We start from the raw sequence: 24057 nt of genomic DNA, 5'->3' as shown, positions 1-24057 counted from the left end.
CACTAATACTTTCATTTTTTGTTGAGATAGAGTCCTGCTCCTATTTATCATTCCAGACAAGCAAATAAATGAGGTCAAAAGCTTTATCTTACATGTAACTGAGATTTTTACCTCTTATATTGAATAATTTGTAACTACTATCAAGTGCCTTCTTTTACAAACTTGGTTTTACGAATACTAGTTGTTAATGTACAACAATATGGACAATATCAAATGCTCTACAAAATTAGTGAAGGACTGGTTGTAAGAAATTAAAAACAACTATGTGCATAACCTTGGAGTGAAACTGTTTACAAATCGGTATGGTGGAACATGAGCATGTGACACAGGATTTGTCAAGCTAGGAAATAAAATGTAGTGGGAATAACTACAGCATTAATTTTTAACATATCAGTTCAGAGTTAGGAAAAGCTCTGCATATGTTATTTAAAACTGTGTATATTTTAGTACGTACCAACAACAGAGACTTCTGCAGTACACTCTTGTTCTCCAAGGGCACATGTGTACTCGCCTTCATCGTGGACAGACACACCTCGAATCAGTAACTTGCGTACTGTTCCTTGCTTCTCAAATACAAATTTATCACTTGTGTCTGTCAGTTGTTCACCATCCTGAAAGATCACAAGCAGAAATTAATGGTTATTCATACTTCCAGCGCAACTATCTATGCACCTACAGAAACTACAATCAGCCAAACAAACCGAAACTGAGTAATAACAAAATGAATGCCACTCATTCATAGAGTTAACAATGATGTATTTCTAGATGCAAAAATAAAACAGAATCATATGACACTGGCTGTAGCATTGCAAAGTAAAGAACTGAGTTTTAATGATATTGAAAATAGATACTACTGAATTAGCCCAAGTTCAATAGATAACACAGCAGGTACCGCTCAAGTCATAAAAATTTTTTGTTGATTAAAATACACACTTCCCAAAACTTGAGTCTGTATTTGTCATGTTTTTTTTGGCAAAAACTGGGTAAACCTGCATCTTGCTTTTCTTGGAAGTAGCTGCTCATCAGTTGTAATATTTTCACCAGAGCAGTAACACTGCAGGCAGTTTTGCCCAATCTTGTTCCACCATTCAGAAATAAGAGAGAACTTGTTATCAGAACTATATTCAGCTTGGGATAAGTTTTTAACAAAGCAGAGGAATCTAATAAGTTTGCAGACTCTGTCTCTTGTCATTTTATCCCTGATGTGATTAGGCCACCAAGAACATAAGCAAAGGTCATCCAAAAGAACACTTCTAACCCAAATGCCACATCTGGTGTAAATGACAGCAATCACTGCCTCCAATTCCTCCAATGACACACTGCAAAGTGTGTTCTTCATTTAATTCTGAGCATTTGATGCTCAGCTTCTTTTTATGACACACAGCACTGATTCAGCAAAAAGAAGTCAGAAGGCACTGATGATAGAGCCATCGACTGGGTGGCAAGCATATGCAGTGAGTCCTCTTGTTGCCTTGAGAATGTTCAAAACAGCCCCTCTTAAAGGGCTTCTTAGTGATCTTGTATTCCATTCCATTTTGTTTCTAGCTGCGATCTTCACTGTTGTAACAGCTGAGTCTTGAAATTGTTGTAGGAAGAAATGAGATGGAGAGACATCTACTAATGATAACTCATTCTCAGTTTTGCTAAATTCATAATCAGTTGTCTCTGCCAGAAAATTAACATCTGGTTCCAATGAGTCACTCTCTACTTCAATATCTGAGTACTCCATAACACGCAAAATCTCTTCATTGGTAACACTGGTGCAGCATAATTGAAAACACATGTTATCATACTAAAAAAAATTATCTCAATGATGAGTCACAGCAGCAGCAACACACAAAAAACAACTGAAAGTTACATTACAATGTCCAGTGTGGAAATCTTGCTGACAAAGCATCTATCATCATTCAAGGCAGCAATTGTTGACCAGAGCAAAATGCAACACAGTTACCTTTACAATTATGAGGACAGCAGTATGCTAAATGTGAGCTACTTCAGGGTTCAATTGAGCCCTCCCACTGCTATAGGAATACTTCAAGAATTTATGTGGAATTGTGAAGATACAGCAAATAATGGTACACTACTGTCAAAAGTAGAAGAAATAAGGAAATGTCATGAAGTTTGGAAGAAATAAATTAAAAATGGAATTCAATATTGCAGAAGTAAAAGTTTAAAGGTATCTTTTGTCCCCTTTTGCTGTTCTAGTGTCATGGGAAAAAAGTGCATACCATACTTTATAGGCATTCTATACAAGGCCCCTTCATCAAACAGCAATATCTTAACTATAATCCATTTCACGCAATACACTGTGAAGCATATGTGGAGTCACTGACATATGTGAATTATAAACATAAAGTCTTTCACATAACACAATAAAAAGTAATTCCACTGAAGTCAGATCTAGAGATCTAGGTGGCCATGAGCAGGACACACTGTCATCATGTCGGCTATGATCAATCCAACAGTCTGGAAGTAGTTGATTTAAAACTGTACCAGCTTTCGATTCACTGTGCTTGGATGTCAACTGAAATTTTGAACCTTCTTTTATTTTCTCTGTAAACCTTATCAATGTATCACCTTGAATTAAATAGTTATAACAATATGTAACTGTTCTATACAGTTTGAATTGTCCTGTACATCGTTTAGGAAGATAATGTACAACACTGGCATTTGTAGGATCATGTTTAGGAAAAATGGAATGACTAGAGACAGGATGTTCATTTACATTAGTATATCCTGAAGAAATCATCAACTTTTCATTCACTTTGTTTCAACATGTGTCCTGTTGCCTAGTAGGCACAGGGTCCACCATGGGCCCTGAAAACTTATTCCACGCACGATGACATCGACACATATAAGGCATGAATGGTGGCCTGTGGTATAGCCATCCATGCTGTATTTACTTGGTTCCAAAGTTCAGGGCCACAGCACTGCACCTGTTGTTTCACTATACACCCACAGTTTTGATTTGCAACAAGTCTGGTGATCTGGAGGGCCAGGGCAAAAGGTCGACATCCTGTGACACCAAGAAGGCATTGTTTTTGCAGCAACATGTGGTTGTGCATTGCCTTGCAGAAAAATGGCATATGCAGCGTTGTGCAGAAATGGTATGGCTATGGGTCGCAGGATGTCATTCACGTAGGTCACATGGGTTACAGAGCCTTGCACATGCACCAACTGTGATTTGTGGTTGTACCCAATAGCACGTCACATCATGAGGCCTCAAGATGGTGCTGTACATCTTGTGCAAATGCTGCCACAGTGATGCCATGCCCTCTCTCTGTGGTGAACCAAAATGTGGCCATCATTTTCAAACAAACCAAACATGGATTTGTCTGAAAACACTATCTGATGTCAATCCTGTTCCAGTGACATCATTCCATACACCATTGCCATGTAGCATGCTTCTGCACATTCGTCAAAGACAGGCACGAAAGTGGACAATGCACCCATAATAAATTATGACAGACTGTAACCGGTGATGGTGAACGATGTGCTACATTGTTCCACTGTCGTGCCAGAGCTGGGGAGTATGCAGATCTATACGGCAATGCCATTCGGATGAGGTGTCGATCTTCTCGGGAGGTAGTCTGGGAGGTGCAACCTGACCCATCTTTTCGTGTTCTGTGGCCTTCTGTGAACTGTTCTCCACACACCTGTTGCTCTGCAGAAACACTTCATCCAACACAAGCAGCAATTTCCAAGATGGATTCATCACATTCCGTTGTGCCAACAAGGATTCATCACATTCCCTTGTGCCAACAACACATGCCCTCTTGCAAAATCACCGATTTGGTGATATGGTTCATGCATACATCAGCAAGGCATCCTGCATGTCTGCTCATTCACACTGATCCATTACCTTTGAGAGCAGCAGGCATATTTTACTGGTTTGTAGTGTTGTGGAACAACATCGGTGTTGACCTTGAACTCATGAGCTGACATGGTTCAAATGCTCATCATTACTGCAGAATATACTACTGTACATGCCCTGTGAATATGAACATCATATCACCAGACTTTCAAAGTGTTCTGTTTTTTTCTGAACATGAATGTACTTGTATTTGTATTTTAACAAAAGCCCAAAATCTGTCTCCGCAAAGAATGGTTGACTAGATGAGGTTGGTCTGTTTATGTATCTCTGTGGCATAATACCAATGAATATACAAGACAAAACTGCAAGCTGTGAAAGGGCCAGAAACATGGAGATGGTATTTTACCCAATGAAAAATACCTACAATTAGAAAGTACTCTTGAGTTAGATATTACCAGCAAAATATTTAATCTGAGCGTCTGAATATTTCAGAAAGCAAAGGATCAAATCAATCACATACATCTTCAGAATGACTGACACTAGACCCACTTAAGAGAATCCTGGGCGGAGGGAGGGGGGGGGGGGGGGGGGGGGGCAGTGTGGAAGCAGGAAGTGGGAGAGTGAAGTAACACAGTCCCTACAGATAACTGAAATCCCAAAAAGTTTTTCACACAGTTCGCAAAAAGTTATTCACAGGGCCCGTAGTAGATCAATGTCAGTGCTTGAGAAAAAATATTACAAATCTTAAATGCTACATATCACATGTTATCTGAACAAAAAAACATATACATTTCAACAACTGAAACCAATACTATACAAGCACCATAAATGCAACCAGTCAAAATTCCCTTACTTTGTGCCATGTTACATCTGCTGTTTCTGATGTGATTTCAACTTCCAATATAGCACTTTCCCTTTCTTTCACTTCGAAATCTTGTAGCTTCCGCAGAAACTCTGGTTTTTTGTCTGTAATGGAAAGAAGAAAGTACTGCATGAAGTTTCATTTTAATTTTCCAGCAATGATAACAATTACAATATGTGTACAATGACACACAAATAAATATAACCTGACATTTTCATGTGTGAAGAGTCAGCACTTATGGTTCCAATCTAATGCCAATTCTTGTGACTTCTGGAGCAGCTGTCTTACACATTCAAATTACATGGTGGCAGTGAAGTGACATGGGGTAATATGATATGGTTTAGCTGTGCAAAATTCAATGTTTAATACAATAGTCAACATGATCAACATATCACACTATAATTATATATGTATTTGAGAGGTACATGTTTATTTCTATACGCAACTGTCTACTTTCAATATGGTTTTTTTAACATGAATTGTGCATGCTGTTGTATAAAATGACAAAAGGAAGACTAAATATAATAATAATAATAATAATAATAATAATAATAATAATAATAATACATATTTAGCCAGTTACTGATTTTGGATCACAAGACAGAGGATTCAACTCTAACCACACTAAACCAATTATTTTGTAGAGTTCAAAAAGAATCTAACAAAATCATACCAGTAAGACAACTCACATATTTATGTGCTTCAGAATGGTCCATTTCTTTCATACAGTAAAAGATAAAGAAAACACATGGAAAATATATAATGCGGAGAAACAATAAAATTCCAACAACTTGTGTGTTTCAAGAACATGAAATCTGATGCTTATAGTGGGAGGAAACTGAGAATAAACCACAAAGAGATCACAAAAAAAATTAAAACAGAAAGAGAGAAGAATCAGAAAAATAAATACATATACAATTAAAGAGAGAAAACAAATAGAGGGGAGTGGAATTGCAAGAACCAGGCAACAAAAGGGGGTGGGCGGCAGAAAAACTCACTGGAGACAGTTAATATCACCTGCATGGGGACCAAGCACGTGCTGCAGAGCAAATTCCACTTACCAGATGTAACATGAGCTGGAAGAACATATGGGGTAAATGAAAGAAAGGAGAAATGTTAAGGTTTAACATCTGACATTTATGTCATTAGAGAGGCAACACTGCCTCAATTGGAGAGGATGTAGGAAGGATTCTGTCACATATTTATTCAAGTTACCATCCCATCATTTCTCTTATTCAATTTATGGAAATGACAATAACCTAAATTAACAGGTACAATGGGGATTTTAAAAAAATACCCTAAAAACATTTGATGTCTTAACCTAGTTAACTGGTTTGCTTAAAGAGGTGACTTTTAATACACAGATGATCTGGTGGACAGCATCAGAGGCTCTACAAGGTTGTTCAGAGATAATGATATTGCCTGTAGGAAGGCTGCAATGCCAAAAGACTGTAGTGACATGCTGAAAGACCTGGGGAGGATCAATGGTTAGTGTGGCGCTGGTAGTTAATCCTAGACATAAATCAATGCAACATTCTGCGCAGAAATAGGTGAATATCCCGATTACTCTTCAATTATGCTATTAATGATAAACCACTGGTAACAAAAACAATTATAAGACATATGAGAGTAACTGTTAGGACCAAACTAAAGTTTAATGAACACATAAAATTAATTGTAGGAAAAGCTGGGGCCCGGTTGAGATTTGTTGGAAAGTAATTAAGAAACTGTAATCCATAACTGAAAGAAATAGATGGCAAAACACTACAAAGACCAGTTACTGAGTATTGTTCATCAGTCTGGGATGCTTGCCAAGTTGGATCAACAGAATACATAGAGAAGATCCAATAAAGAGTGGCATTTTTATGCACAACAAATGCTCAACAAACTTCAGTGGCAGACACACACAAAAAGAATCATCTGTCATGAGGAGGTTTACCCTTGAAATTCCAAGAGTTCACACTCTGAGAAAAGTCTCACACAATAACTGCAGCAAGAAAGACATTAGAGCACGTACGAAAGGTTAGAGATCATAAGGAAGTTTCTTTCTCCCCATGCACCTTTTGCAAATGGAACAGGAAGGGGGAAAATGGTAGTGGTACCAGCAGTACCTTCCACTACACACCTTAAGGTGGGTCATAAAGTGTGGATGTAGGTAATTAGAGGAAATGAGTAACAGCAAAAAACAAAGTGATAAGATGGGGTAAAAATTTTGTATGACATCCTACCAAAATTACAGTTCACAGGAAGTTATGAACAAAAATAATTTAATTTCCAGTCCATTAATTCTATAATCACTGAAGGAACTTGTACCTGCTCACATAAGCCACAAATCTGTATAGATACAGGGAGTAAAGATTCCACTCAGAACAACATATTTAACTGCTTTACTAACCGTGGACTGTAACGTGGCCCTCTGTCACTTGATCCCTCACCCGACACTGGTACTGGCCAGCATCTCGCGATGTGCAGTTCTTTATAAGCAAACGATGAATACGGCCCTCTTGCACCACCACTCGGTGGTCCATTCCACTGAGCTCATGATTCTCATGGAACCAGTGTGTCGATACTGTGTGTGAAGTTTCACATTCCAGTACCAGAGATTCTCGTTCCTCAACTTCAGTAATTTCCTGCAGTTTCCTTACAAATGTGCTGAAAAAAATAATATGTTGAATTGCAATTGGAATCTTGTTTATGAAGCTTTTTATTTCATATCTAAAAATGTACGTGACACACAAATTTGGCCTGATAAATACATGACACATTTACAATACTTACTTCTAACTCGGTCTGCATCAACTCTTGGTTGTAGCTGCCACAGTGCTTATAATTGTAATACCTCTGACCTCCTACTCCCTAACATCATTCCCCTTGATCTCCATCTCCCCTTTTCCTCACCAGAGGATGGTCTCTCTTGTACTGTGTTCTGAGTGACCTACTCTTCCTTTCCAGCCTTCCCCAGTCTATCCCTCTCCCCTCCACAAGGAAGAAACTAGTAGTTCTGGAAGCTAGGATGGTATCATGTATTTTTTATACTCATCTATCAATAGTGCTAAATATTTTGCCTCTTGAAAATAAGTATCGTTCTGCAATTTTTCCCATAATTTAAGAACTTTAATGCATCAGAGTACACAAGAGTCTCTATTAACAATTATTTACAATAACAGCAAATGTTTAAATGGCTATTCATGTATGAATTATTTATCTTAATTAAATCTGGTACAGGAATCCTGAAGTATATTTTATGAGGCTAGTGTATGTACATGATACAAGGAGATGAGAAATTACTGAGAAACATATTAACACTACTCACACTTCCGGAACATCGACTGAAACTCTTGCTCCATGAGATGTGATTCCTGCACGATTTTTGGCTACACATTTGTAGTTTCCAGCATCAACTTCTGAATCCACATTCTGAATTTCCAAAGAAGATGTGGTCCCATCAAATGACACAGTTAGGTTTGGTGATGGTTTCAGTGGTCTATTGTTCCTGTAAAAAGAGGGAATATAACCAAACATTAGTTAAGAAGTACTTTTTTCCCCTTCTACTTATCATCAAAATTATTTCTTACTCCATCATTCACCTTTTGACTAATTAGCAACAATTCTTATACTTTGAAAGTTTTACTTTAACTGATCATAAATGTAAATTTGTATCAAAATTCACATATGAAAGAAATAAATAGGTGTTTTTTGGGATAAGACAGCTAAATGTTCAAATATAAGTAGTTACAAGAAAACCAAACTGTATTTAGGGCTACAAAATGCTAAGATACACTACAAAGATAAGTTTAGAGAACTAAATATAGTTACTGCAAATGCAGTACATGTCTATGAGAAATTTATGTGGTTAAAGAGTAATTGCTCAGCCTTGTGAGCTAAAGATATACACAGGTACAATACACGACACAACAGAAATTACCAACTCGTAATGAAACGTCTTAGATTAGCTGACAACCATCTCCTAAATGATAAATTTATTCTGTGCAACAAACTACCTAATTTTCCTAACAAATCTGTATGAACATACATCAAAATAATCCATACTTTGCAAATGATTATGGAGAACATGGTAGAGATCTCTTCTCACTGTACCACATACTGTGATTTCTTCCCGTTCCATTTGCATATAGAGCATAGAGAGAATAGCTGCTTAACTGTCTCTATGAAACCATGATTAGTCTAATCTTGTCTTTGTTGTTCTTATGGGACTGATACATAGGGAATTGTAGTTTATTTTTGGGTTTCTTACTAAATGCTGTTTCCTGAAACTTAGTAAGTACACTCATGTGGAAAAGCTGATGCCTATCTTCAAGCATCTGCTACTCTAAATATTGCAGGATCCCTATGATACTCTCCCTTGAGATTTAATATGTATCCCACACACTTGAGCAATATGCTAGGAAGGGCTGCATGAGAGTTTTGTAAACAACTACTTTTGTAGACTAACAGCATATTTATGGCATGTTACCACTGAACTGACATCTGACACCTGCTTTAATAACAACTGAGCTGATGGACTCACTAAATTTCATATGCCCCACAAATTGTTGCACCAAGATATTTGCATGAGTTAATTAATTCTAACCGCAACTCATTGATGTTGTAGCAATAAGATACTAAATTTCTGAGTTTCATGAAATGCACAGCTTTACATTCACAAACATTTAAAGCAAATAAATAATGCCATCAGGCAAAATGCATACTACATATATGATGTGTTCTAGTATAGAAATGTGTCTGCTGCTTGTTTTTCTCTTTCTGCTAATTACACCGATGAGATGTAACATTACAGACCTGATTAACCATTGAGTGGGAGCACTTATGTATAAAGTGTGCCAACAACAAATAACACTGGAATGAGATTTTCACTCTGCAGCGGAGTGTGCGCTGATATGAAACTTCCTGGCAGATTAAAACTGTGTGCCGGACCGAGACTCAAACTCGGTAGAGCACTTGCCCACGAAAGGCAAAGGTCCTGAGTTCAAGTCTCGGTCTGGCACACAGTTTTAATCTGCCAGGAAGTTTCTTAACAAATAACACTGTTTTGAACAATTCTGTTGTTGCTATACTACTGTGAGCCTGCTTCTATTGCTTCATTATTGTTTGAGCTAACACAGCTCTAAGGTTTCTTCCTTATCTCACAATTATTTTCTGTCTCTTACCAACCTCACTCCCACCACACAATATTCTTTTCTCTTCAGTATGCTTCATAACTTTGTATTTCAATTTTTTGTAGTAGTTTACACTGCTAAATTTATAAAAAATGTAACTTAAATAAATTTAAAATGTAACACATCAACAACATTGTATCAGAAAACATGAGAGTCAGTAATATAAAAGAAAATGATGGGGTCAAAATAATAAAAAGCTCTGAAGATAAACCTAACATTCATTCAAATGAAATGACACGGTTTCAGAGACTTTACTGGTCTCATACAGATACGATTTTATGTATATAAACTGAAGCGACGAGTGAAAATTTGTACCAAAGCTGGGAATTGAACCCAGGTCTCCTGCTTACTAGGCAGGTGTGTTAGAGCCGCTAAGCATGCCAGGAGGGGGGCGTGCCAGGGTAATCCATGCAGTTGTGTGAACCGCTGTACCAAGGTGGCTTAGTGGCTAATGCACCTGCCTACCAAGCAGGAGACTCAGATTTGATTCGCAGCCTTGGTACAAATTTTTACTCTCTGCTTCAGTCTACACACATAAAAAATATTAACATTCACTATTAGGAAACTACAATAATTGTTAGTTTCTTTCTTCTGGTGAATAACTCAGAAGGTTTACTGCAGTAGGGGAGAGTGATGGTACCTTGAAACACTTTTCGGACTTTCATCTCTAACCAGCCCTGTAATAGAAGTTCAATGTATTTTCTTACTCCATTTTTAAATTATAGCATTCAATTATTATGTGCTGCAGTCTTTTTCTGAAATTACAAAAATTACCCTCAAAAATCAAAGTTTTTCCAACTGTGAAACCATGTTCCATGGTACGACATGGTCATATGCCTATGAATAAATATTCCATTGAAATTTAAAAGCATTGCAATCATGAAAATCTTGTCAATACCTCATTTAGTCATCAACGTCTTACATTATTATCTACTACATACCAAAAATCAGTAAGTGAAATCAAGAAAAGCAGAAATTGTATCAAAAACCAGTTAAAAGTTAAATACATTTTGAAACTAACAAAAGCTTCCATTTTTCAAGAGAGATAAAATTGTTCAGGCACTAATGAAACTCAGTTAATTTGCAAAAATCACGTGTTCCTTGATAAAAGACCTTCTTCTGTTTCAAGGTACATGATGGTGCACAATTGATGAAGTATGACTTCACTGTCTGTACATTATATAACTAATTTTAAAAACATACAGAATTTCATTTGCCATAACAAACTGTAAGTGACGAACTAACAATATATTCCAAATAGCTTTAATATTTTATACAATGCTTAAATGTGTACAACTCAAAATATTTATATGTCTAACAGCAACAAAAACTGTAGAAAATGGCAGAAATTGCTTATGGTGATCTCTAGTGCAAATTCCTTAATGCAATTCTAAAATCGGTAACTAGACTGAAGTACCGTCCAGAAAATATGATTTGTTTCTAGTGCACTATACTCTAGTTACAGCACTCTCCCAAACACATAAAAAGTATCAAATGTTTTGAGAGAAGGACAGGTATTTGACTTTTATTTCAGTCACTTAATTAATGCTATACGCTGTGTAAAACAACACCCTATAAAGTACAACACAATACAGCTATTGAATGGGCAAACATGAACCACAAAAAAACTGTTGGTTCATTCAAATTAATTAGAAACTCACAACAGTAAAAATAAGAGAAAATTATTTTGTGGTGCTGCAATGCTGAAAATATGTAATACAAAAATATAAATAAATAAAAATAAAAATAAAAAAGGCAGAACTATAATCTATGATTCAAATGCATAACATGATTCTGAAATAATTAAGATAATATTAGTGAATGCAGCAGTCTTCTGTCAGTTAATTTTATTTCACACTCAAAAATTACAATATTGGAAGATATTCTTCACAAACCTGAGCCACGTAATCTCTGGAACAGGATTCCCTGTCACCTTGGCTACCAGACGTAATGTACCTTTCTCAGGGACTTTTACTTCCTCAAATCTTTCCGTAAAAAGTGGTGGCTCCATGTTCTCATCAGGTGCTATAAAATAGTGGTACAACACAAAAGTCAAAGATTATTGGATGTCTAAGCATACGAAATAATGTCAGCTAAGGAAAACACACACACACACACACACACACACACACACACATTGGCCACAATGGGTGATGTGACAATAGTAGCTATGTGAGCTAATGCTTTTGCAGATGTTGTCGTCATCACCACACCAACTAATACATATATACAATCATGATGCAAAGTCTATGTTTAAGCTGCATTCCAACGGAGGATAAAATGAAACCCATTTTAAATTGTGTCATTAAAGAGTGATGCCTACACACTTAGTTTCTATGTTATAGCAATTCTATGCAGTTTGTTAGGGCTGGTTAACCTTTAATTTAACCTTGACATGGGATACCATATTAATAGCAACTCTGTACCATACAGGAATAACTACTGAACATAAGTGAGATATAAATGGCCAGTGATGGAGATTAAATACAGTCTCTCAAAAAATTTTTTGAACAACAAAGAACGTACTAGTGTATTCTGTGAATGTTTTAACATATAATTTGATATTAATATTCTACACTACATTTATAACTACAGCTATAGTCCAAAAGCTGCCTTATGGTATGTGGCAGAAGGTATTTTGTATACCATTGTCACTTCACTCCTGTCCAGTTCATCACGAATGGTGCGCGCCTTCATATGAGGTCGAATCTCCCTTATTTTACCTTCACGCTCTTTTCACAAGCTATTTGTAGAAGGACACAATATGCCAATTGAAATATTAATGGACAAAATGCCCAAAATTCTTGTAGAATTAAGGAATAAGTACCCATACTATGTAATTGTTTTATAAATCACAAAGATACTTTTCTTTACTCAGTTGCTTTATGAATGCAGGTAAGCTATTATAAAAAAACTTTGATTATCTCTTTGACATATTACACTTTCTTATTCTGGAAAGGTAAATAGGAAAAATTTACAAATATTTTCATTTAACTCACCTTCAACTACGAGAGATGCTGTACTTTCTACACTACCAACGGGGTTCTCTGCTCTTACTGTGTAGACCCCTGCGTCTCCCTCACCAGCATCTTTCAAGAAAATGCTGTGAGTGTCTCCATCATGAGAAACAGGCAGGTCGTCAGCTGGAAGACCATCTTTGAGCCACGTGACTTTTGGTGCTGGGTTGCCTGTTATGACTGCATGTAATACTACTGGATCACCAGTATGAACAACCGTTGGTTTCAGTGGTTCCAGGACTGTTGGTGGTTCCTTCTTTGATGTTTTTACCTGTATGAAATTTATCACAAAAATAAATTTTAATTGTATGGTAAATATTCATTCGTCTAAATTATGCTTTCACTGTAGGTTTCCTGAGGGCAATCAAAATTATATGAACGCAAGACATTTTCCCTTCAGATAGCCATATTTCTAATGAAGCCTGCATGGAAATGACATTGCCATGCAAACTATAAAAGTTAGCTCAGTATAAACATGTTAATTAAACAGTTATATTATGGAGTTAATTTACAAGCACCAATCAGCACACCACACTATAACAATATCTTTATCAGTAAGGTAAATAATCTTGAGTATTACAAAATTCTTAATAGTGCTACATTCTTATTGCAGAAAACAGTCCTTCAGCATATTTTAGAAGGCTATCTTAAGTTTGACTTACATAGGCACGATTTGTGATATGTCAGTTTCTGGATATAGAGGCCTTTTTCGAATGTTTCACCCTGCAGTATTGGTTCTAAATGTGTACTTATTTCTACTTTCACACAACTATACATTTACATTTGTTTGCAATTATACAATGCCATGTTGAGTGGGGTACTTCAGTGGTAAAGACAATGGACTTGCACTGAGGAGGGACAAAGCTCAAATACCTGTCTGACCAGCCTGATTTATGCTTTACATGTTTTATATTTGTCAATTAAGCAAAGTCTGAGACAATTGTTTTGAAAAAGATGTAGGCAATTTCCTTCCCTATTCTAGGGTTGTGCTCCTTCTCTAGTGACATCGTCACCAATGAGATGTAAAATAATGATGTTCCTTCTGCAAGTCTTTTACAGTTTTTTTATGTTGCAGGAGTGGAAAAGGTAATGTACCCAGGTTCTATAGCAATTTCAGCATAATTATGCCATTTTCAAAGCATTTGATGTGTCTTTGCATAGAAAATATTTGTTATGCTTTTTGTGTGAAATGTGACAGCAAGAATATAACTGAGTTTAAAATATGCAATTATACTATCTTCCAGGTCTCAATGTAAAAAATACTGAAGGAACATGCCAAGATTCCTGCCTGAAATAAACGTGACCAAATGTTTAAATAAAAGCTATCAAGAAGTCAGTTGAACAAGAAGTTAACTGCAAGAAGCAACTAGTCTGGTACAATTGCCAGAATGCCAACAGCAAAAAAGAGAAAGGTAAAAGTTAATGTTAATGTTGTCAAATATTCACTAACACACTAAATCAAAGTTATTGCCTGAAAAGAATAGAGAGGTATATAAATTTTTGATTAATATAAAGTCTCAAAACATTTAAAAGTTAGGCATTTATGATGAACAACCACCTCTTTTCCCTAAGTTTATAGTGCTTGATCAATCTGTAGCACAGAACATACAATAGATTCTTATTACAATTTATCTTACCTTTAGGATTATGGGCATAGACGTTTCTCCTTCGGTGTTTCTGGCAATGACTTCATATACACCTTCCTGCGATTTCTTTACTTTTTTAATGGAAACTTTGCTAAAGTACATATGACCATCAGAATCAACAGAAACAGAAACATTTTCAGTTTTATCAACTTCCTTTTTGTTGAAGTACCATGTAATAACTGGTTCAGGGACTGCCACTAATTGACAGTCCAGTTTCACATCAGAACCCTCTGGTGCAGACAGTGGCACTGGTTTGTGCGTAAACATGGGAGGAATTCCTTCCAGGATGTCTGCTAGAGACGATTCCCTGTGATAATCAAAAAAATTAAATGACAGCAGTGAGAAAGTTCCTGTTAACACAGGAGGAATAAAAATACACAGATAGACAGATAAGTCAAATTTATTATGAGAGCATAAGACAGCAAACATTAACATGATATTAGGATAAGGACAGAGTGCTACTCACCATAAAGATGACACGTAGAGTTGTAGACAGGCACAATGAAAATGTCATTACACATTTAGCTTTCTTCAGAAAAGAAAACACTCATACATTCACACAACCAAGTACACCTCACACACGCATGACTGGCATCTCTGGCAGCTCATATGAAAAAGCAACTGTCACAATGAATGAAAGCAACAATCTGGAGTGGGGCAGGGGAGGGGAAGGATTAGCAGGATACAGGTGGTGGGGGAAGAGAAGAATGCTGTCAGGTGGAGAGTGTAGAGACTAGATGGAGGCTGGCAATACTGCCAGGTGCAGTGGCGGGAGGCTGTGGAGCAAGGTGATGGTGGGGGAGGGAGGGGGGGGGGGGTGAGTGGAGCAGAGAAGGGGAAAAACAGATGGGTGCAATGGCAGAGAGCAACAGACAATTAAAGTTAGGGGACATAAATAGGGAGAAGGTGATTGGACAGGGGGCAGAAAGTATGGGCTGGAAGGTGTGGGGACATTGGGTTACCATTGGTTGAGGCCAGGATAATTTCAGGAGTGGAGAAGGTGTTATAATGATAATATTCATCTGAGTAGTTCAGAGAAGCTGGGGGTATGGGGGGGCATCCAGAGGACCCGGGTTGTGAAGCAGCCATTGAATTGAAGCATACTACATTCAGCTGAATGCTGTGCCACAGGGTGGTTTACCTGCTGTTGGTGACAGTTTGGTGGCAGCAGTTCAACCTGTTTAACAACTGGTTGGTAATCATACCAATATAAAAAGCTGTGCAATGATTACAGTACAACTGGTATATGACATGGCTGCATTCACAGGTGGCCCAGCCTCTTATGGGATAGGATAAGCCTGTGGCAGTATTAGAATAGGAAGTGCTGGGTGAGTGAATTGGGCAGGTCTTGCACCTGACTCTTCCACAGGGATATGATCCCTGTGGCAAGGGGTTGGGGCTTGGGATTGGCATAGGATGTTGTGATGGAACACCACTTACGGAAGGACTGGAAGGTTCTTGGATAGGATTACAGTTTGGCTGGTCGACCGGGCTTGTGTTGGGTAAAGGGAGAAAGGCAGCAAGTGTGAGGACGTGTTGACAAGGGGTAGCTGGCAGCTCACAGGGAGGTAGCAGGTGTGCAGAATATGAAAGTGGGAGGTAGCGGCAGCAAGTGCATGGGCACCAGAGCTGTTAAATTCGTGCACCACACAATGACAATGATATGGAGACACGTATTAGGAGGGTTGTGAGCACAGAGGATGTGGGTGCTGTGGATTAGCAGAGGTTGAAGCCAGGAGGATTGTGGGAGCGAAGGATGTATTGCAAGGATAATTCCCATCTATGTAATTCAGAAAAGTTTATGGTAGGGGAGGGGGGGGGGGGGGGGACCGATCGAGATGACAGGGGATAGAATCAGCCACTGAACTCAAGCATGTTGTGCTCAGCAGTGTGCACCACCACGAAGTGGCTGACACCACTCTTGGCCACAGTTTGGCGGTGGCCATTCATTCTGGTGGAAAGCTGACTGCTGGTCATACCTACATAAAATGCTGAGCAGCAATTGCAGCAGAACTAGTATATGACATGGATGCTGTCACAGGTGACCCTGCCTTTGATGGTACAGGATAAGCCCATGACAGGACTACATTAGGATGTGCTGGGCGAGTGAATGAGATAGGTCTTGGACCTGGGCCTTCTATGGGGATAAGACCCCTGTGCGAAGGGGTTGGGAGTGGAAGTAGTGTAGGGATGTACCAGGACCTTGTGCAGATTGGGTAGATGGTGGAGCACGTCATTAGGAGTGGTTAGAAGGATCGTGGATAGAATGACCCCATTTCCAGGCATGAGATAGATAACTGAAGCCCTGGTGAAGCTGCAGTCTGGAATGATGTTGGGTGGTGAAGGATGTGTATCTTTGCTGCTTGTTCTCTGGAGTGGTGGAAGGATTAGGGGTGTGTGAGGATGTGCAGGAAAACTTTTTGTGGGCTATTTTTGGGGGATAGTGCTTGTCTGAGAGGAATTTTTTGGTGTGGAAAGGGTGACAGCTGTCAAAACAGAGGTACTGTTGTTGGTTAGTGTGCCTCATTTGGAGAGAAGTATGGGCAAAACCACTAGAGAGGCAGAGGTCAAAGTCCAGGCAGGTGTCACATTGGATTGAGTAGGATCAGATGAAGCATATGGCAGAGAAATTTTTGAGGCTGTGGAGGAATAAGGATCAGATGTCTTAGCACTGGATTAAGATCAATGCAAGGAATTTTAGGGCTGTGGGAGGCTAGGAAAGATTCCTCCAGACTGTGCAGATAAACATATTTCCACAGGAGTGCACCATTCAGTACCCATTGCCGCCATGCCATGAATCTGTTTATGTATCTTCCAATTCTGGACCAAAAAATTGCTCCCATTTAGCCTGATCACCCACAGATGGCATATCTGCAATGACAACAATTTCTTTGAGCGGTATGGTATCATCACGGTATATTCTATCTGCAATCCCTCCCACCTGTCTTAAAGTGATAATCTGCTGTCCACTCAATCTATAAAACATCCTGGTTCATCCCTATGCTGCTCCCATCTAAATCCTTTGCAACAGGGCTCACTTGCCTATAGAATTACCAAGTGCAAGATCTGCTCTATTCACCCCACCTGCACATCCTGCTCTAGTCCCATCACAGGCTTATCCTATCCCATCAGAGGCTGGGTCAGCTGTGAAAGCAACCATATCACATACCAGCTCTGCTGCATTTTATGGGGGCTCAATTGCCAACCAACTATCCACCAGAAAGAATGGCCAAGAGCAGAGTTGACCACCCAGTGGCAGAACATGCTGCTGAGCACAACATATTAGAGTTCAATGGCTGCTTCACAGCTTTTTGAACTACGCAGATGAGAGTCATCCAGTAAATATATCATATGTTCCCGCAGTCCTCCTTGCCTCTGTCTCTGCTTGCCCACTGCACCCACACCTTCTACCCAACAGCCTCTCCTTCCTCTGTCCGGCATGTGTGTGTGTGCTTGTGGGTATGTACATGTAATCTACCTGTTAAAGGATTCATCTGAAAGCTAGAAAAGTTTTCATTCTTTTTTGTGTGCCTATGAATGACTCGATGTTTATAATATTCAGTGAGTGATCTCATTCAGCCCCAAATTATTTTAATTAAAAATTGCATACAGATAATTCTGCTGCAATGATCAGTGATATTATGTTAATCTATTACTACTTTTTTTTTTTAAGACTGTACCTTGAGAGGCTTTTCCTGGATAGTACAGCAACATCTGACCCATGGTCTGACAATGGTCCCTCTACAACAAGCTCTGTTGAAGAAGATGCAAATCCTGCTGCATTCTTTGCAACACATGTATACGTGCCAGCATCTTCTGGGAAAATTTCTTTTATGACAAGCGTTGCCACATTATCTTCACTGTAGAACATCTGAAAAAATATTTTATAATAAATCAGTAATTGAACTAGAGTATCAATGCTTGAAAGTTACCTCTTTCTCTCTGATATTAATGTATGTAATGATTTATTGTAAGGCAAAGAAACATAAAAACATAAAAGTAATGATCTGGACAAATCACACTCTCAGCCCTATCACCCCAAACTTTGACACCACTCTTAAGTCTGCTTCATTTGGGCCATCTGAAGTCAATTAAGTTACCTCTCTGGGAATTCATCTTCATATTTTCGACAGTTCATTAAAACCTTCCATGTCAACACAACTTGTACTTTAACAGCTGCAACCCATTTCATGTCAAATGTCTTTTTTGTTATAGCTTTGCCATCAGTGGAAAGTAGGAGTTAACCAAATACCTTGGTAACTTTAGCAGAGCCTTAAAAAAAAGTAAAAATAAAAAATATCCTGCCCATCTGCAGCATGAATTTGCCTCCTGCTTCCGTTGTTACCACATGTCCTTGTACACCATCCTATTATCACACAGTCACATGGATTTCATTTCTGATCAGTGTTAGATTTATATGTGAATTCAGTCACATCCACCAGCAGTGTTGCCATTACTGTGCAAATTCTATTTTGGTAAGACATCTAATTAGCAGACAATGTGAATAAATGGCAGTTGCCTAACCTGTCGCCAACAGAAAACTCAGCTGCCTGCTTCTGAAAATGCTACACATCGCAACATCAATGACAGCAATTCCTGCCTGCTTGTGTCTTTTGGATCCTCTCCTTAATCACCAGTAATCGCCAGTGCCTCTGAAAAGCATGGGCTGGAACTATCATTTCAGCACAACTTCCATTTCTACAAAGCCCTTGGCCTAAACCTCTGCTGGACCCTGCCCTCAGTCTCCTCCTTCCCACTGTAGAGTCCTCATTATATCCTCTTTTGCTATTTTGTGCTTGGTCATTTCCTCTCATTGTGTTGTGATTCCATTTATTTTTCTTGCTGCATATTCCCTTCATGTATGTTATTGTACCACACAACATATATATTTTGTCACAGATGTTGACAGTCATCTGTCTCGTGCTTGTCAAAATTTTCCAATCTCCTCCCTGCCTCACACATAATCCTCTGTCCATGTTGCCTCGAGCCTTTTCTCTCCCCAACACACATTTTCTAATTATTTACCCTAACAGCCACGCAGCAACAGTCAGTGTTGATGCAGAAGAATAAGCAATGCTGCAATCATAGAAGAGACTCTCTCTCTCTCTCTCTCTCTCTCTCTCCATCTGTGTGTGTGTGTGTGTGTGTGTGTGTGTGTGTGTGTGTGTGTGTCAGCGTGCGCGCACATGTGTGGCTGTGTCGTTGGGCGGGTAAGCGTAGATGTGAGTGATAAGACTGAGCAAATGAAGTGGCCTGAAAGATAGTATGATTATCTTATCTAAAAGTGTGGCTCTGTGACACACACCATTCATTTGCAGCTGAAAGCCCATCCTCAGTTTTGGAAATAATAAAATCCTTATTGCAATTGAAACTGTATGAAATATTTACTAAAATTATGAAAGCTCATTGTACCGGCATACCAGTTTCTCTCTATACTCTCTCTCTTTTTACACACTACTGGCCATCAAAAGTGCAATAGTATGATGGCAGCAACAAACGTCAGCTCACATGAACCTGCGCTATTGGATGCAGTCGTACATCAGATGCATGTGAGAAAGGAGCATAGGGTCACAACACTGCCAGAAAGAGTTCATGCTCAAAGATTTGGAGGACAGTACGCTCCAAGCAACATTTTTCCACCCCACACTGTAATACTTGGACCAACATAATGGTCATGTTCAACCACATTCCTTTGTGCATTATGTGCAGGGTAAGGAGTCATTCCAATCCCGGGAGCGGAAAGACTTACCTTAGGGGGAAAAAAGGACGGGTATACACTCGCACACACACACATATCCATCCACACATCTCCCTTAAAACCCACATCCTTTCGTCTTTCCCTCTCCTTCCCTCTTTCCTGACGTAGCAGCCATTGGTTGCAAAAGCTAGAATTTTGTGTGTATGTTTGTGTTTGTTTGTGTGTCTATCGACCTGCCAGCACTTTCGTTTGGTAAGTCACATCATCTTTGTTTTTAGATATATTTTTCCCACATGGAATGTTTCCCTCTATTATATTCATATCATTAATTTGAACCCAACAATTACGTTTGTTATTGTCACTGTTGCATTTCAAAATCTTTTCTGTCGTCTTATCTTCTCTTTCTGTTTTTGCCAGTAGTTTCACTTTGTATTCACCTTCTCCTTTTTACCGTAATCTACTATACAATTTTATCCCACCTATATATACTCAATAATGCGTAACCCACTTCCAAACCATAACCAAAAAAATTTTTTTCTGCTTTCAACATTACCGCTGCTATAAAATCCACCGTTTCTAGTACACAAACAGTTCCTTTCACCTATTACACAACCATTTCGGTTTCTGGTCTGCTTGTGTCTGTGTATGTATATGTGCGTGTGTGCGAGTGTATACCCGTCCTTTTTTCCCCATAATGTAAGTCTTTCCGCTCCCGGGACTGGAATGACTAATTACCCTCTCCCTTAAAACCCACATCCTTAGGAAAAATATATCTAAAAACAAAGATGATGTGACTTACCAAATGAAAGTGCTGGCAGGTCGACAGACACACAAACATACACACAAAATTCAAGCTTTCGCAACAAACTGTTGCCTCATCAGGAAAGAGGGAAGGAGAGGGAAAGACGAAAGGATTTGGGTTTTAAGGGAGAGGGTAAGGAGTCATTCCAATCCCGGGAGCGGAAAGACTTACCTTAGGGGGAAAAAAGGACGGGTATACACTCGCACACACACACATATCCATCCACACATCTCCCTTAAAACCCACATCCTTTCGTCTTTCCCTCTCCTTCCCTCATTCCTGACATAGCAGCCATTGGTTGCGAAAGCTAGAATTTTGTGTGTATGTTTGTGTTTGTTTGTGTGTCTATCGACCTGCCAGCACTTTCATTTGGTAAGTCACATCATCTTTGTTTTTAGATATATTTTTCCCACATGGAATGTTTCCCTCTATTATATTCATATCATTAATTTGAACCCAACAATTACGTTTGTTATTGTCACTGTTGCATTTCAAAATCTTTTCTGTCGTCTTATTTTCTCTTTCTGTTTTTGCCAGTAGTTTCACTTTGTATTCACCTTCTCCTTTTTACCGTAATCTACTATACAATTTTATCCCACCTATATATACTCAATAATACGTAACCCACTTCCAAACCATAACCAAAAAAATTTTTTTCTGCTTTCAACATTACCGCTGCTATAAAATCCACCGTTTCTAGTTCACAAACAGTTCCTTTCACCTATTACACAACCATTTCGGTTTCTGGTCTGCTTGTGTTTGTGTATGTATATGTGTGTGTGTGCGAGTGTATACCCATCCTTTTTTCCCCATAATGTAAGTCTTTCCGCTCCCGGGATTGGAATGACTAATTACCCTCTCCCTTAAAACCCACATCCTTAGGAAAAATATATCTAAAAACAAAGATGATGTGACTTACCAAATGAAAGTGCTTGCAGGTCGACAGACACACAAACATACACACAAAATTCAAGCTTTCGCAACAAACTTGCCTCATCAGGAAAGAGGGAAGGAGAGGGAAAGACGAAAGGATTTGGGTTTTAAGGGAGAGGGTAAGGAGTCATTCCAATCCCGGGAGCGGAAAGACTTACCTTAGGGGGAAAAAAGGACGGGTATACACTTGCACACACACACATATCCATCCACACATCTCCCTTAAAACCCACATCCTTTCGTCTTTCCCTCTCCTTCTCTCATTCCTGACATACCAGCCATTGGTTGCGAAAGCTAGAATTTTGTGTGTATGTATGTGTCTGTTTGTGTCTATATCGACCTGCCAGTGCTTTCGTATATATATATATATATATATATATATATATATATATATATATAGACACACACTCCTGGAAATTGAAATAAGAACACAGTGAATTCATTGTCCCAGGAAGGGGAAACTTTATTGACACATTCCTGGGGTCAGATACATCACATGATCACACTGACAGAACCACAGGCACATAGACACAGGCAACAGAGCATGCACAATGTCGGCACTAGTACAGTGTATATCACCTTTCGCAGCAATGCAGGCTGCTATTCTCCCATGGAGACGATCGTAGAGATGCTGGATGTAGTCCTGTGGAACGGCTTGCCATGCCATTTCCACCTGGCACCTCAGTTGGACCAGCGTTCGTGCTGGACGTGCAGACCGCGTGAGACGACGCTTCATCCAGTCCCAAACATGCTCAATGGGGGACAGATCCGGAGATCTTGCTGGCCAGGGTAGTTGACTTACACATTCTAGAGCACGTTGGGTGGCACGGGATACATGCGGACGTGCATTGTCCTGTTGGAACAGCAAGTTCCCTTGCCGGTCTAGGAATGGTAGAACGATGGGTTCGATGACGGTTTGGATGTACCGTGCACTATTCAGTGTCCCCTCGACGATCACCAGTGGTGTACGGCCAGTGTAGGAGATCGCTCCCCACACCATGATGCCGGGTGTTGGCCCTGTGTGCCTCGGTCGTATGCAGTCCTGATTGTGGCGCTCACCTGCACGGCGCCAAACACGCATACGACCATCATTGGCACCAAGGCAGAAGCGACTCTCATCGCTGAAGACGACACGTCTCCATTCGTCCCTCCATTCACGACACCACTGGAGGCGGGCTGCACGATGTTGGGGCGTGAGCGGAAGACGGCCTAACGGTGTGCGGGACTGTAGCCCAGCTTCATGGAGACGGTTGCGAATGGTCCTCGCCGATACCCCAGGAGCAACAGTGTCCCTAATTTGCTGGGAAGTGGCGGTGCGGTCCCCTACGGCACTGCGTAGGATCCTACGGTCTTGGCGTGCATCCGTGCGTCGCTGTGGTCCGGTCCCAGGTCGACGGGCACGTGCACCTTCCGCCGACCACTGGCGATAACATCGATGTACTGTGGAGACCTCACGCCCCACGTGTTGAGCAATTCGGCGGTACGTCCACCCGGCCTCCCGCATGCCCACTATACGCCCTCGCTCAAAGTCCGTCAACTGCACATACGGTTCACGTCCATGCTGTCGCGGCATGCTACCAGTGTTAAAGACTGCGATGGAGCTCCGTATGCCACGGCAAACTGGCTGACACTGACGGCAGCGGTGCACAAATGCTGCGCAGCTAGCGCCATTCGACGGACAACACCGCGTTTCCCGGTGTGTCCGCTGTGCCGTGCGTGTGATCATTGCTTGTACAGCCCTCTCGCAGTGTCCGGAGCAAGTATGGTGGGTCTGACACACCGGTGTCAATGTGTTCTTTTTTCCATTTCCAGGAGTGTATATATATATATCTAAAAAGAAAGATGATGAAACTTACCAAACAAAAGCGCTGGCAGGTCGATAGACACACAAGCAAACACAAACATACACACAAAATTCTAGCTTTCGCAACCAATGGTTGCCTCGTCAGGAAAGAGGGAAGGAGAAGGAAAGACAAAAGGATATGGGTCCTTCTCCTTCCCTCTTTCCTGACGAGGCAACCATTGGTTGCGAAAGCTAGAATTTTGTGTGTATGTTTGTGTTTGCTTGTGTGTCTATCGACCTGCCAGCGCTTTTGTTTGGTAAGTTT

General features: G+C 39.7%; 1 protein-coding gene across 1 annotated transcript in view; it reads right to left on the bottom strand.

Annotated features, from left to right (window-relative positions):
- LOC124795577 (titin) overlaps window positions 1-24057 on the bottom strand; it is a 529084-nt gene that overhangs the window by 62313 nt on the left and 442714 nt on the right. The window contains exons 100-107 of the mRNA XM_047259648.1: window positions 18197-18387; window positions 14508-14823; window positions 12853-13141; window positions 11749-11878; window positions 7990-8169; window positions 7072-7328; window positions 4668-4780; window positions 455-611 (exon numbers count right to left, since the gene is read on the bottom strand). Coding sequence (XP_047115604.1) covers window positions 455-611; window positions 4668-4780; window positions 7072-7328; window positions 7990-8169; window positions 11749-11878; window positions 12853-13141; window positions 14508-14823; window positions 18197-18387 — 1633 coding nt within the window. The remainder of the gene's footprint in view (window positions 1-454; window positions 612-4667; window positions 4781-7071; window positions 7329-7989; window positions 8170-11748; window positions 11879-12852; window positions 13142-14507; window positions 14824-18196; window positions 18388-24057) is intronic.

Source organism: Schistocerca piceifrons, chromosome 4 (assembly GCF_021461385.2).
Source record: "Schistocerca piceifrons isolate TAMUIC-IGC-003096 chromosome 4, iqSchPice1.1, whole genome shotgun sequence".
NCBI classification, from domain to species: Eukaryota; Metazoa; Arthropoda; class Insecta; order Orthoptera; family Acrididae; genus Schistocerca; species Schistocerca piceifrons.
This window is presented reverse-complemented; position numbering and strand designations above follow the sequence as displayed.